The following is a 13,933-nucleotide window of genomic DNA, read 5'->3' as shown; positions in this document are numbered from 1 at the left end:
TTCACCATGTTGGCCTGAGAAATTTTTTATTTTAATTTTTGTTTCCCAGGCTGATCCCAACCTCGTGGTCTCAAGCAATCCTCCCGCCTCGGCCTCCCAAAGTGCTGGGATTACAGGTGTGAGCCACAATGCCTGGACAAAACAGCTTTTTTTTTTTTTGAGATGGAGTCTTGCTCTGTCTTCCAGGCTGGAGAGCAGTGACGAAATCTTGGCTCACTGCAGCCTCTGCCTCCCGAGTAGCTGGGACTACAGGAGTGCACCAACACACCCAGCTAATTTGTGTATTTTTAGTAGAGACAGGGTTTCACCATGTTGGCCAGGATGGTCCTTGATCTCCTGACCTTGTGATCTGCCCGCCCCTGCCTCCCAAAAGTGTGAGCCACCACCGCACCCAGCCCAAGACAACTTTTTAAATGTAGGGGGTGAGCCTACACAGAACACCTGTGAATCTCCCACAGTCAAAATATATTCACGAGTCCTTATACTTGAAACCCTGGAACTAACTTTGTACACTGCCTTGCCACCATTCCTCCTCTGTCAAAATGTGCAACGTATAGTCGGGTGTTTTATATTTGTAAAACCAGGCCAGGCACAGTAACTCATGTCTATAATCCCAGCACCTTGGGGGGCTGAGGTGGGCAGATCGCTTCAGCTCAGGAGTCAAGACCACCGTGGCAACATGGTGAAACCCTGTCCCTACAATAAATACAAATACTAGCTGGAAGTGGTGGTGTGCCTCTGTAGTCCTAGCAACTCAGGAGGCTGCAGTGAGAGAACCACCTGAGCCTGGGAGGTTGAGGCTGCAGTGAGCTGTGATTACTCCACTGCACTCCAGCCTGGGGGAACAGAGTAAGACCCTATCTTAAAACAACAAATAAATAAATATGTAAAACCGAGAGGCAGATGTCATTATAAGATGTGCTGATCAGGAAAGGCTACTTAGTGTCATTCTTGAGTTCAAATCAATGCACGTAGGCCAGGTGCGGTGGCTCGCACTGTAATCCCAGCACTTTGGGAGGCCAAGGCGGGCAGATCACAGGGTCAGGAGTTTGAGACCAGCCTGGCCAACATGGTAAAATCCCATCTCTACTAAAAATACAAAAATTAGCTGGGCGTGGTGGCCCACACCTATAATCCCAGCTTCTCGGGAGGCTGAGACAGGAGAGTTGCTTAAATCCAAGAGGTGGAGGTTGCAGTGAGCTGAGATCATGCCACTGCACTCCAGCTTGGGTGACAGAGCAAGACTCTGTCTTAAAAAAACAAACAAACAAAAAATCAACACACACAGAGCGAATGCTGGGAGATCGTGCCCATCAGAGCTCACTGGGTTCTAAGCAGGTCTTCCCGCCCAGTCAAAGGCCATCGCCTTCTCAGCACCAAACCTTTCAGGCCCAGGACAGTCACACTGTATTTTCTGAACTAGACACAGCACAAGCAGGGGCATGGAGAGAACATCACACTGCTTCTGCAGATGTCCTTGAGTGGATGACCTCAGGTGATGCAGCCGCCTCAGGTGATCCACGACCTCCCAGATACGCACACACACAGTCTGTTCATGATATGACATGAAGCTTTAAAAAGCAGGGAATTCAGACCTGGCTCGGTGGCTCATGCCTGCCATCCCAGCACGTAGGGAGGCCGAGGCAGGCAGATCACTTGAGGTCAGGAGTTCAAGACCAGCCTGGCCAAAAGAGCAAAAAAACCCATTTCTACTAAAAATACAAAAATTAGCCGGGGGTGGTGGCGTGTGCCTGTAGTCCCTGCTACTGAGGGGGCTGAAGCAGGAGAATTGCCTAAACCTGAGAGGCGGAAGCTGCAGTGAGCTGAGATTGCGCCACTGCACTCCAGCCCGGTCCACAGAGTGAGACGCCATCTGAACAACAACAATAAAAAAGCAGGATATTCAAAGAAGACGGAATATCATAAAATTACAAATAAGACAGATGCTAGGAAAGCTACTGAAGCGAGTACAGTGAGTGGTAAAATCAGGGGGTTCGTTTCCTCCCTGCGTGCTTTCAGCCAATCTAGTCAAGCACTTATTTTTGCAATCAGAGAAAATCATTATAATAGCTATAAAAACATTTTGACAAAAAATAATAACAATACCCCTGAGCTGTCCTAAGGACGTGGCCTAGGTCATCATGAAGCTCATCCAGTGAGCTGGCATCTGAGGCCAGGAGGTGACACATGGTGTCCAACTCGTCTTCTGGTAAGAAAAAATCAAACTTTTCCACTATAAAAAGGACAATCAGGCCCATTTTCAATTTGCTCCTCACTGGGCAGTCTTCAGGCAAAGAGTTCCCACTTCTGTCCAGAAATGGTGCCATCTGCTTTTTCAGATAGTCCCACAGGTCTTTCTTCACCTGGTGGTGGGAGGAAAGGAAGATGCATGAACCGTGGGCTTGAAGTCACTGGAGCTGTCCAGAGCTGCCGCAGCACAGCTGAGCCAACAGACCCCATCCGTGCCCCCACCGCACCTGCGGAAGCCACAGGAACAGCCATGGTGCAGCCAACACCCTGGCATGAGGGCTCAGGCAGGGCCCCTGAGGCTTAGCAGGGCTCAGCTTCACATCACAAACAGCTCCAGGCTGGCCTGAAAGCCGCCCAAGCTGCACCGCAGTGTGGGGAGGTGCAGTGAGGGACAGTCCCACGTTCCTCCCACTCCCTCTCCAAGGCCAGGGGAGGACTCAGGACCAGTGCTGGGGTGGGGCTCAGATTACACCCAGGAAATGGAGGAAAAGGGGGCTGGCAGAGAAATCCCAAGAAGCAGTGGTAGGAGAAAAGGTCAGGAAGTTCCACACACTCCCATCTGCATCCTGGCCCATAGAGTCAAGGGGTCATCTGGCCACTAACAAGTCAGGTGAGGCCCCTGCCCAGAAGGCAGAGCAGCGGGTGGCAAGCCTGATACCTCTTTCTCCCCATACTGCAAAGCGGTCCACGACTGCGGATGTCCTTCATAAATCATAGGCTCTCGCATGACAAAGTAAAACTGCTGGAACTGGGTGAAGAAGCTGTTCAGATTGATGGTGTCCCAGGTCTGCAGGATGCTGAAGATGCTGTCCAGCATGACCGTGGAGGCAATCTGCTTCCCCTTCACCACATTCTTCCTCACCCCGTCTGTGAAGTGGCTCACTAATTTCCAAAGTTTCCCAGGAGGCTTCATACAAACTATGTCATCGTACTGATGCCAGTCTAAGAGGGACAGACAGAACAAGAGTGTACCTAAGACCATCAAAACCCTGCAGACCGGCCAGGTGCGGTGGCTCACGCCTGTGATTCCAGCACTTTGGGAGGCTGAGGTAGGCAGATCACCTGAGGTCAGGAGATCGAGACCAGCCTGGCCAACATGGTGAAACCCCATCTCTATAAAAAAATAGAAAAATAAGCAAGGTGTGGTGGCAGACTCCTGTAGTCCCAGTTACTCGGGAGGCTGTGGCAGGAGAATTGCTTGACCCTGGGAGGTGGAGGTCGCAGTGAGGAGAGATCACACCACTGCACTCCAGCCTGAATGACAGAGCGAGACTCTATCTCAAACAAACAAACAATCCTTTCCATGTTTCCTCCTGCAAGTGAGTGGGTAAGTCACACTGAGCTCAAAGGAGAGGCCAACATGTCTTTAACCAACCAGAGACACTACCCAAAGTCAATGCCACTGAACCTCATGGCTGGGGTGGGGCCAATGCAGAGCAAAGAGGACCTCACTGCCTAGGCAAAGTCTGCACTCTCCAGAGAGACGCATCCAGTCCCACAGGCCTGGCACCTGCAGTCCAGAGGTGTGAGCAGAGCCTGCTGCCATGACTTACCTCCTGAGCCCAACAGAAGGGAAGATTTTATGTACAGACAGCGGTTGACGTACTCCCCGTCCTTCTGCGGGGGCTTATAGATGAACTCATACTCAGTAGAGCCCTTGTCATTAAAAATGACATACTTATAAGGAATATATTTATCCAGGTGCTTCTTGGAAATGACGGCACTGCCTTCAACAAGAACGCCATCATGATTTAAGTTTCTGGGAATGAACAGGACACAGTGGGTTACCCAAAATTCCTATGCTGGAAATTTCAGTTCTTCTCAAACACAACATGGAGTGCAAAGCTATAAACTGATGCTGACCAAGAGGAGGCTTCTAGAACAAGAAAAAAAAAAAACTATGGCAAGGCTAGGTTCAGTGGCCCACGCCTGAACCAACACCATGGGAGGCTGAGAAGGGAGGACTGCTTGAGTCCAGGAGGTCAAGGCTGCATTGAGCTATGATCCCACCACTGCACTACAGCCTGGGCAATGTAGCAAGATCCCCTCTCTAAAAAGAAAGAAGAAATTTATAATAAAGAAAGAAAGAATACTTAAAGAAAAAAAGTCCATGATGAAATAGGACACAGAAATGTATGGGCAGGAAGAGCTGCCTCAAATATTCATCTTCCAGAAGCTGAAGAGTGTCATTGACTTACTTGATAAAAATTATTTAAAGGCTGGGTGCAGTGGCTCACACCTGTAATCCCAGCATTTAGGGAGGCCAAGGTGGGTGGATCACCTGAGGTCAGGAGATTGAGACCAACTTGGCCAAAATGGTGAAACTCCATTTCTACTAAAAATACAAAAATTAGCTGGGCGTGGTGGCATGTGCCTGCAGTCCCAGCTACTCAGGAGGCTGAGGCAGGAGAATCGCTTGAACCTGGGAGGTGGAGGTTGCAGTGAGCCAAGATTGCACCACTGCACTCCAGCCTGGGCAACAGAGTGAGACTATATCTCAAAAAAGAAAAAGATTTTTTAAAAATACGTGTCACAAACTGGGCATCCTACCCCTTCCCTGAGGGATTCCTTCTGAGCCTGCAGACATGCTCACCTGGTGCAGTGCAGCTCACAGACATTCCTGTTCCATTCCGGCTCCCCGAGTTCTTTTCCCCCTCTGATGAAGACTTTATGGTGGTCAGGATTGAATGAGAAATGTTTAGAGATGATGGCGTGAAAGTACACGGTGACTCCTCCGCCTGGGCTCAACGTGCTGGTGGAAAGCCAAAACGGAAACCTGATTCCTATGAGATCTATTCACCTGCCATGTGCATCCAAGCACATGCACACATACATAAACACAAACACACATGCATATACACACATGCACACACACACATACACACATGCACGTGCACGCTTACATGCCCACACACAGGCATGCACATGCACACTCATGCACGCATGCACACATGCATGACCACATGCACATATGCACACACCCATGCATGTGCACATACATGCACACACGTGCACACACTTGCACACGTGCACATGTACACGGGCACACATGCGCGCACACATGTACATGCGCGCGCACACACACAAATACGCACTTTCACACGCACGCACAAATGCACACGCGCGTGCACACACATTCAGACATGCACGTGCATACAAATGCACACATGCACGCACATGCACACACATGCACACACGCAAATGCACACACACCTGGTCCTTGTGTTCATAATATGCACTATCACACCCTAACAAAAAGGCAAGCATGTCCACATCTCAGACACACTGCCTACTGTGTGACCCTCTCTTCCCTGCCTCCAAAATGGAGGAAGAAGAGGTGGCCAGTCCCTGCCCATCTCTGAAGTGCTGGGAGGCACCAGCAGGTATCTGGGCCAGAATAGCCCCTCTCCTGGGTTCCCAATGGCCCACGCTGACTCCGGGACCCCACGGGCTATTAGGAAGCATGGAACTGGCACAGGTGCCCAGTCGCACCCACCTCCTAAGCAGTTCCCTTACCCCAAAGTTGAACCTGCCAAAGCAGCTGACTAGAAGGGTAGCCTAGGTATACCCTGGAAGCTGAGCAGGGAGGGGTATGCCCAGGCTCTCAAGCAGGGTCTCCTGAGGGGGCACCCCTACCTCGGCTTCACTTCCTGGACACCCGCTTTCTGTTTTTTTTGCTCCTCCTTTTTCCTGGCAACTGCACTTCCGATCTTCCCCTCCGGCTTCTTAGGGTCTTCAGGCTCCCCTCGCTCGTTTCTACCGACTTTTTCTCCAGCAGCAGCCTTCTCATCCTTGGTCTTGGTCTTGGTCTCAGTTTCCTGGAACAAGGAACCAGACCCTGACCTTCACAGCCAGCCTCCGCATGTTCTTCCTTTTTTTTGAGACAAGAGTCTTGCTTTTTTTTGCCCAGGCTGGAGTGTAGTGGTGCAATCTTAGCTCACTGCAACCTCCACAGACTCAATTGATTCTCCTGCCTCAGCCTCCCATGTAACTGGGATTACAGACACACGCCACTATGCCCAGGTAATTTTTGTATTTTTAGTAGAGATGGGGTTTCACCATGTTGGCCAGGCTGTCTGAAACTCCTGATCTCAGGTGATCCGCCCGCCTCAGCCTCCCCAAAGTGCTGGGATTATAGGCGTGAGCCACTGCACCCGGCCCAGCCTCCACATAGGCCCCTACAGCAGACGCTTCTCACAGCAGACAGAATGGCCATGACCCTTCCCTATTCGGGACCTTCCAGTGCCACTGGGGCACTGACCGCAGCCCCCAGGGACCCCGCTCTCCATCCTCATTGGTGGCTTCTCCTTTCCCAACTCCTCCTGAGGGCACTAGCATCCCTGTTGGTCTGGGAACAGGCTACCCCAGGGCATCTGCACATGACCTTCTGTGACACATCTTAGACACCTCCATGGCTCACCCCTCACCACTCCCCAGGGAGGCCTTACCCAGCCACGCAGGCCGTGGGAGTCACGTTCCCTTGGAGCCCACCCCAGTGCCCTCCCCCCACAACGCCTTCTCACTGCCAAATTCAGTTTCCTGCCTCTCTGTCCTCTAGAATGTGAGCACCCTGAAAGCCAGGGCTTTGTCTGGATCATGGCTGTATCCCTGGCACTTAAATATCCACAGAATAATTAAATGAAAGAGGGGCAGCTGTGGGGGCAGGACAAGGGCCTCCTGGAACCGGCAGGCAGGAAGGAGACACGGACCTGGCGGCGTGTTTCGAAAGCAGGAGTGGTCGCTGACAGCTGCTTTGTCATCTGGCTCTTTCCAGCCCCTTCAACCGCATTGGCTGGCTCAGCTGCCGCATCACCTTCCTGAAAGACCCCAAACACCAGAGCCAAGATGACAAAATGGGCCAGGGCGACTCCGACTCAATGGTTTCAGTCATCTGCCACAAGCTGAGGGATGGGGTAGGCTGGCACCCCGGTGGCGGGGCAGCCATCCCACTCCCACTGAGGGAGCGGGGCCCAGAGGACACCCTCCCTGGCAGGAAAGCGACACCGGCATCTCACAGCAGAGCCCAGGTGCCAAGGGCTCAGTGCCACCCCCGGCCATCCCTCCTGGATGACTCACCCCAGAGGCTGGGGCCCCTGTGTGCTGCCTGGTGGTCTGCGGTTCTGTCCTGGGCTGAGAGCTGCCCACTTTGGACTCAGGCAACAGGAGCTCCTGGGTGGCATCTTCAGTCCCAGAATGGCCTTCACCAGCAGAGGTGGGGGGACCAGCCCCCTCCTCGGAAAGGCCTCTGCCCCCAGAGGAGATGGAGGCGTCCTGGTCCTCCCCTTCCGTGTGGTCCTGAGGCTGGGGGCTGCTCTGAGTCCTGCCTCCCGTGGCTGCTCCTGCCTCTCCTGAAGCCTGAGCCTGCAGGGTGCTGTCACCAACCTCGGTAGGCACATAGGAGCCATTGCTCTCCAGTGGCATGCTGCCTGTTCCTGGGGGCTGGCTGGGCTGGCCAGTCGAGCCACTCTGCTGGGCTTGGCTGTGGGGCAGGGCTGTGTCCTGAGGCCCCAGGTTTGAAAGCAAAGTCAGATGACAGGGGCTGGCAGGAGACGGGGGCAAGGAAGCCAGCTCTGAGGAAGCGGAGTCGTTTGGATGATTTTTCTTCTTCCTCTTCTTCTTTTTGCTCTAAACAGAAAAAGAGACACTCACTTTATTTATTAGAAATCTAATAAATACCCCATGTTTCTCCCCAGCTTTCTCTTTCATTTCTCAACTACATCAAGCTTGGCTCAACCAAAGTGCCTAGCATCTGTTAAATCTGCAAGTTCTTGGGAAGAATGAAATTAAGAAGACAGAGTGGGGGGTGGGCAGGGTCAGGGGCAAGTGGCCTTGAAGCACTGGCCACACTCAGCATGGTCACGGCCAGGCTGAGACCCTCACACAGGCTCAATGCTTACTGGACATCCACTGAGATGGATTTTTATTTTTTTTATTTTCATTTTTTGAGACAAGGTCTTCCTCTGTCGCCAGGCTGGGGTGCAGTGGTGCAATCACAGCTCACTGCAGCCTCTACCTCCTGGGCTCAAGTGATCCTCCCACCTCAGCCTCCTGAGAAGCTGAGACTACAGGTGAGCACCACTGTACCCAGCCAATTTTTTGTTTTTTGGATAAACGGGGTTCCACCATGTTGCCCAAGCTGAGTTTGAACTCTTGGGCTCAAGTGATCTGCCCACCTCGGCCTCCCAAAGTCCTTGGATTACAGGCATGAACCACCATGCCCAGCTGGTTTTAAAAAAGTGTTTTGTAGAGATAAGAGTCTCACTATGTTGCTCAGGCTGGTCTCCAACTCCTAGGTGCAAGCAATCCTCCCAACTTGGCCTCCCAAAGTGTGGGATTACAGGTTTGAGCCGCCGTGCCCAGTCCGGTTTTGAGCATTAGAAAGCACACACAGGCTTTCCACGTTTTATGCACCTCTATGAAAAGATTTCGTACACGAAATTTGAAATGAGAAGGGTGAGACTGAAAACTGAGCAGGAGCTCACCCCGTGCCCTCAGCAGGCACAGCCAGGCTCGAAGGCACATCCAGGTTCAAGGGCATGGTCCCCACTTTGGGAACCATGACGACAGCTGGTGGAAAGAGGCTGCCGGGACCCTGGGACCCCCACAGGGATCGGGCCCCTGCCTCCCAGGGGACAGTGCTCAGGGTGCGTCCTGATCGGGTCACTTCAGGAATCTGATTTGCCGATCCCTTGAAACCTGGTGGTGTGTGATGAGGCCCGGAACCACCAGGCAGGAGGTGTGAGCCTGCACCCCATACCCAGGAAGACCTGCACACACAGAAGCGCAGCCCTCCTGGGGGCTAACCCTGCCTCTCCCCAGCAACTGGCAGCAAGGGGACGAGGATGCACCACAGGGTCCTGTCGCTGCCACTTCATGAGCCCCTCGGCTGACGGACGGTCCCTGTGTGGCCCCAGGAGGAGGCTGCATTACACCTGCCCGGGGCACAAAGAGGCTGCAGCCAGACAAGAGGCCAGGCGGACACTGCAAGCCCTTCCCTAGCACACATGGCCATGCTTCCTTCCAGAACCAGGGACAGAAATTCCAATTTTCTCCACCTTTTTAAATTCAGAGGAAACCCATGCTCAGAGTACACAAAGCACAGGAAGCCCCCCCACCCCCGATCCCCCATCTCCCATCCCCCACCCCCCATCTCCTGACCCATAACATCTCCCCAGGCCACAGCTTGGCTCCAGCTGCTCAGCCTGATCCCTGACGCTGGCCCTAGGCCACCAACCCACCACACAGCTGAGAGCACCTGGTCCCGTCCCTGGGAGCAATCACCACCCTGAAATGGCACATTGATGCATTTGGGTGCGGTCAGGGAGACATACTCCTAGCACAGGCTGACTCTAAAACAGGGCTTCCCTGAGATCTCGCAGCTGCACTCCAGCCTGGGCAACAGAGTGAGACTCCATCTCCAAAAAAATTAAAATTGACCAGGCGAGGTGGCTCACACCTGTACTCCCAGCACTTCGGAGGGGCTGAGGCAGGCAGATCACTGGAGGTCAGGAGTTCAAGTCCAGCCTGGCCAACATGGTGAAATCCCCATCTCTACTAAAAATACAAAAAATTAACTGGGTGTGATGGGCACCTGTAATGTCAGCTACTCAGGAGGCTGAGCCAGGAGAATCACTTGAACCTGGGAGGCGGAGGTTGCAGTGAGCCGATATTGCACCACTGCACTGCAGCCTGGGCAACAGAGCAAGACTCTGTCTTTGAAAAAAAAAAAATGGGAAGCAACTGCAGAAGAGTCTGGGGCTGGGGCTGGGGCTGGGGCCCAACCCTGGTGAGTAGCTCATCAGGACAAGTGGCAGCCTATGAATGACAGGCTGGTCAGCTGCCAGGGGACCTGCTGAGAGGGGGAAGCAAGAGGCCATCAAGAAACAGGCAGGTGCTGCACGACCCTTCACTGTGCTTGGGAGGCCTAGCAGGTGGGGTCTGAACCCTGAAGACAGCCTAGCCTTGGAGAGACGATGACACCATCTCTGCCTTGCCAGCTGCCTCCTGTCTCTGAGGCTGCCATGCAGTAGCATCTAGGCTGGGTTTGGAGGGCCTGCTGAGTTCCCATCCAGCTCACCCCATGCCGTACGGGATGGGCAACCTCAGGTGGGTCACTGGGCCACTGTGGGCTTCGTCTCCCTGTTATCTTTAAAGTGGAGACAGACGATGTCCCCACATCAGAGGGCCACTGAGGGTGACCAAATGGGACAAAGCACACCGAGGGTAGTAAGACGCTGCCTGGCACACGCAAGGCGCCCATCGGTGCTGCTGTGGCCACAGTCATTGTCCACACACAGCAGGTGTTTGTGGCCATCTGGTGACAGTGCATCCTGGGGAATGGTCCCCTGGGTCTCCCTGTTCTTGGCCACGTGATTTGAGTAGAATCACCTCTACTCCAGCCCCAGAGGCAGCTCTTGAGCGTGGGCTGATGTCAATCACTGACTAATATCATCCTGGCCACAGAGAGCCCCTAGGGGATTGGCACGTGAGCCAATCAGAGCCAATGAGATTTGAGGAAATGCCTCCTCTCTCTGGAGGAATCAATCACCAGAGGAGGCGCCCGCTGTCCCCTGAATGACACAGTGGAAGGTGGATCGCAGGGAAGCCACTGTGTGGCACAAGGGAGTGACGGGAGACAGCTGGTGGGAGGCTTGGTATGGGGGAGCCACATCAGGAAGGCAGTGCAGACAGGGCGGAGACCCCTGCACCAAGCCTCCCCTGCAGCCCAGTTCCTAATAGACTCCCAAGATCGGATTAGCCAGGTAGAGCTGGGCTTTCCATTATTTGCAATTCAAAGATTTTTTTTTTTTTTTTTGAGATGGAGTTTTGCTCTTGTTGCCCAGGGTGGAGTTCAATGGTGCAATAGCAATATCGGCTCATTGCAACCTCTGCCTCCCAGGTTCAAGTGATTCTCCTGCCTCAGCCTTCCGAGTAGCAGGATTACAGGCACCTACCACCATACTTGGCTAATTTTTTTTTTTTTTGTAGAGATGGGTTTCACCATGTTGGTCAGGCTGGTCTCAAACTCCTGACCTTGTGATCCACCTGCCTCCGCCTCCCAAAGTGCTGGGATTACAGACGTGAGCCACTGTGCCCGGCTGTCATTTTTGTATTTTTAGTATAGATGGGGTTTCACCATGTTGGCCAGGCTAGTCTTGAACTCCTGACCTCAGGTGATCCACCCGCCTCAGCCTACCAAAGTGCTGGGATCACAGGCATGAGCCACTGCACCCAGTCATAATGCAAAGATTTCTAATGGTTAAAGTCATCAAACCTCAAATTATTTCCTAATTATGAAAGCTGAAACTAAGCCACGGTCATGGATGCTCTAACAGCTTCGATGACAAAATCAGGCTCTGGCAGGAACAGACAGAGAATCCTTAGGCTCTAGACTGCTGAGTCACAGCCTGGAACAAGAGGACCCCACTAAGGCAGGCTCCTGACCACCCCCACCCCACTCCCGCCGGCATGGAAGAATCAGGCCCCTGCCGCTTATTTCCTCGATGTAGCAAAGGGTTCAGACCTTAGAACAGCTGCCAGTAGCCCTCCCTGGGGCCTGCCTTGCAGGAGGGGAGTGGCCAGCCGCAAGAAACAGCAGCAGCCGAAGCACACAGAGGTCGGTGGGCAGAGCCTGGGGAGGCTGGAGGCAGGGGCCAGGGCTGACCTCACCCCCTCTGCCCACCACACGGGGCTGTGGAAAGACAACAGTAAATGCAGGGACAACTGCAAGAGAGACCCTTGGAGGGACCATGACCCAGTTCCTGGAAGACCACTGCCTTCAAGCCGCCAGCCCAGACCCTCTTATCAATAGAAATGAAACTGGCCATCTGACATCATCGCACCTGCAGGGCTGAGGCCTCGGAGGGGCAGCCCCAGGCTCACCGCCCTCAGCTCTTCCTGTATGAACAGCCGACTGGCCCTGACAGACCACTTACATCTCAATGAGTGCTGCCAGGGCCTCCTGGCTCTGCTTTGCCATTGAACAGTTTCATGGTCTTTGACCCAGAACCTCTAACTACATAACCATAGTGGTATTTGTAATTTAAGGGGTGAGGCTTAGAACTATTTACATAACTTTATAACTATCCCTCTATATTTTCTATAGCTTTTAGGGTGCTGTTTTACATTACACATTGAATCAGGCCAGGCGCAGTGGCTCACACCTGTAATTCCAGCACTTTGAGAGGCCGAGGCAGGTGAATCACCTGAGGTCAGGAGTTCGAGACAAGCCTGGCCAACATGGTGAAACCCTATGAGACTCTAGAGCCTGAGGCAGGAGAATCGCTTGAACCTGGGAGGCAGAGCAGAGAGCTGAGACTGCGCCACTGCGCTCCAGCCTGGGTGACAGAGCGAGACTCTGCCTCAAAAATAATAATAAAATTAAAAATAAAAATAAAATATTGAATAAAGCTGGTATACAGTCAGCTCTCCACACCCACAGATTCAACCAACCACAGGCAGAAAGTATTGGGGAAGAAAACAAAAAAAAAGAGACAGTTAGAAAGAACACAAGGGAAAACAATACCACGTATCCACGGTTTACACAGCATGGATGTCATATTCGGTGTTGTAAGGAATCTAGAGATGAATTAAAGTGCAGGGTGTAGGCGGCTGGGCGCGGTGGCTCACACCTGTAATCCCAGCACTTTGGGAGGCCAAGGTGGGCAGATCCCTTGAGGTCAGGAGTTTGAGACCAGCCTGGCCAACATGGTGAAACTCCGTCTCTACCAAAAATATAAACATTAGCCGGGCATGATGGCACATGCCTGTAATCCCAGCTACTTGGGAGGCTGAGGCAGGAGACTCACTTGAACCTGGGAGGCAGAGGTTGCAGGGAGCCAAGATCATGCTACTGCACTCCAGCCTGGGCAACAGAGGAAGAATCCATCTCGAAATAAATAAAAATAAAAAATAAAGTGCATGGGGGATGCTCGTGGGTTATGTGCAGATGCCACACTGTTTCATATCTGGGACTGGACATCCTTGGATTTTGGTGTCCTCCGGGGTCCTGGTGACGAAGGAGACCTAAGCATCAAAGACCACCTCCCCCTTAACTTCCACACTGCATTTCAATAGAAGTAAAGGCTGGCAGACCGGGTGCCATGTTTAAGCGCCCTCCTGTAGATCACAGGCATGCTATGCAGGAATCTTTCGGGAAGGCACTGATTTTACTTAAACACAATCACACCCCCATCTAAGTCACCTACCCCACGGCTACTCCATGGACCAAGACCTTTTCATATGTAATTTCTGGAGCTGTAAGTCCAAGACCCTCTGCGTGCAATTTCTAGAGGGTAAGCCTTTATAAGGGCAGGGATTTTCTTTGTTCGGGGGCTTGGCTATTTGGGGCATCCAGACCCACCACAGCAGCCCCCGGCCAAATAATTCACCACTTCCTTCCCAGTTTGGTGTTCGAGAGGTTTGTTTCTCGGCCCTTCGTGCTTTAATGGAACCAATACCCTGTGGGCACCAAGGATCCACTGTGTATTTCAGGGTGAGTACAAGATGGGAGTCTATGCTGTTCTACCCCAATGCTGAGCCCACGATTCAGACGCCCCGTGTTCCACACCCGGTGTACACCCTGACCAACACATGCGGTGCCATGGAGCTCACGTCTGAAGCTTGGCACACACCCCCAGGTCACGCCTCTCTGTTACTCCGTGGGAATCTTTCCATCCATGTA

The 13,933-nt window shown here is 52.8% G+C and overlaps 1 protein-coding gene across 6 annotated transcripts in view; it reads right to left on the bottom strand.

Moving 5' to 3' along the window:
• Positions 1–13,933, bottom strand: part of RNF213 (ring finger protein 213) — a 116,060-nt gene that overhangs the window by 84,187 nt on the left and 17,940 nt on the right. For 5 of the 6 annotated variants that reach the window (XM_035301997.3, XM_078374863.1, XM_035301995.3 and 2 more), the window contains 7 exons: positions 7,327–7,875; positions 6,960–7,067; positions 5,887–6,068; positions 4,844–5,002; positions 3,804–4,009; positions 2,909–3,192; positions 2,107–2,363 (listed from right to left, as the gene is read on the bottom strand). In XM_035301997.3, the coding sequence (XP_035157888.3) occupies positions 2,107–2,363; positions 2,909–3,192; positions 3,804–4,009; positions 4,844–5,002; positions 5,887–6,068; positions 6,960–7,067; positions 7,327–7,875 (1,745 nt within the window). The remainder of the gene's footprint in view (positions 1–2,106; positions 2,364–2,908; positions 3,193–3,803; positions 4,010–4,843; positions 5,003–5,886; positions 6,069–6,959; positions 7,068–7,326; positions 7,876–13,933) is intronic. The other variant, XM_054256576.2, reaches the window with a different exon arrangement.

The sequence above is a fragment of the Callithrix jacchus genome, chromosome 5 (assembly GCF_049354715.1).
Source record: "Callithrix jacchus isolate 240 chromosome 5, calJac240_pri, whole genome shotgun sequence".
NCBI lineage: Eukaryota > Metazoa > Chordata > Mammalia > Primates > Cebidae > Callithrix > Callithrix jacchus.
This window is presented reverse-complemented; position numbering and strand designations above follow the sequence as displayed.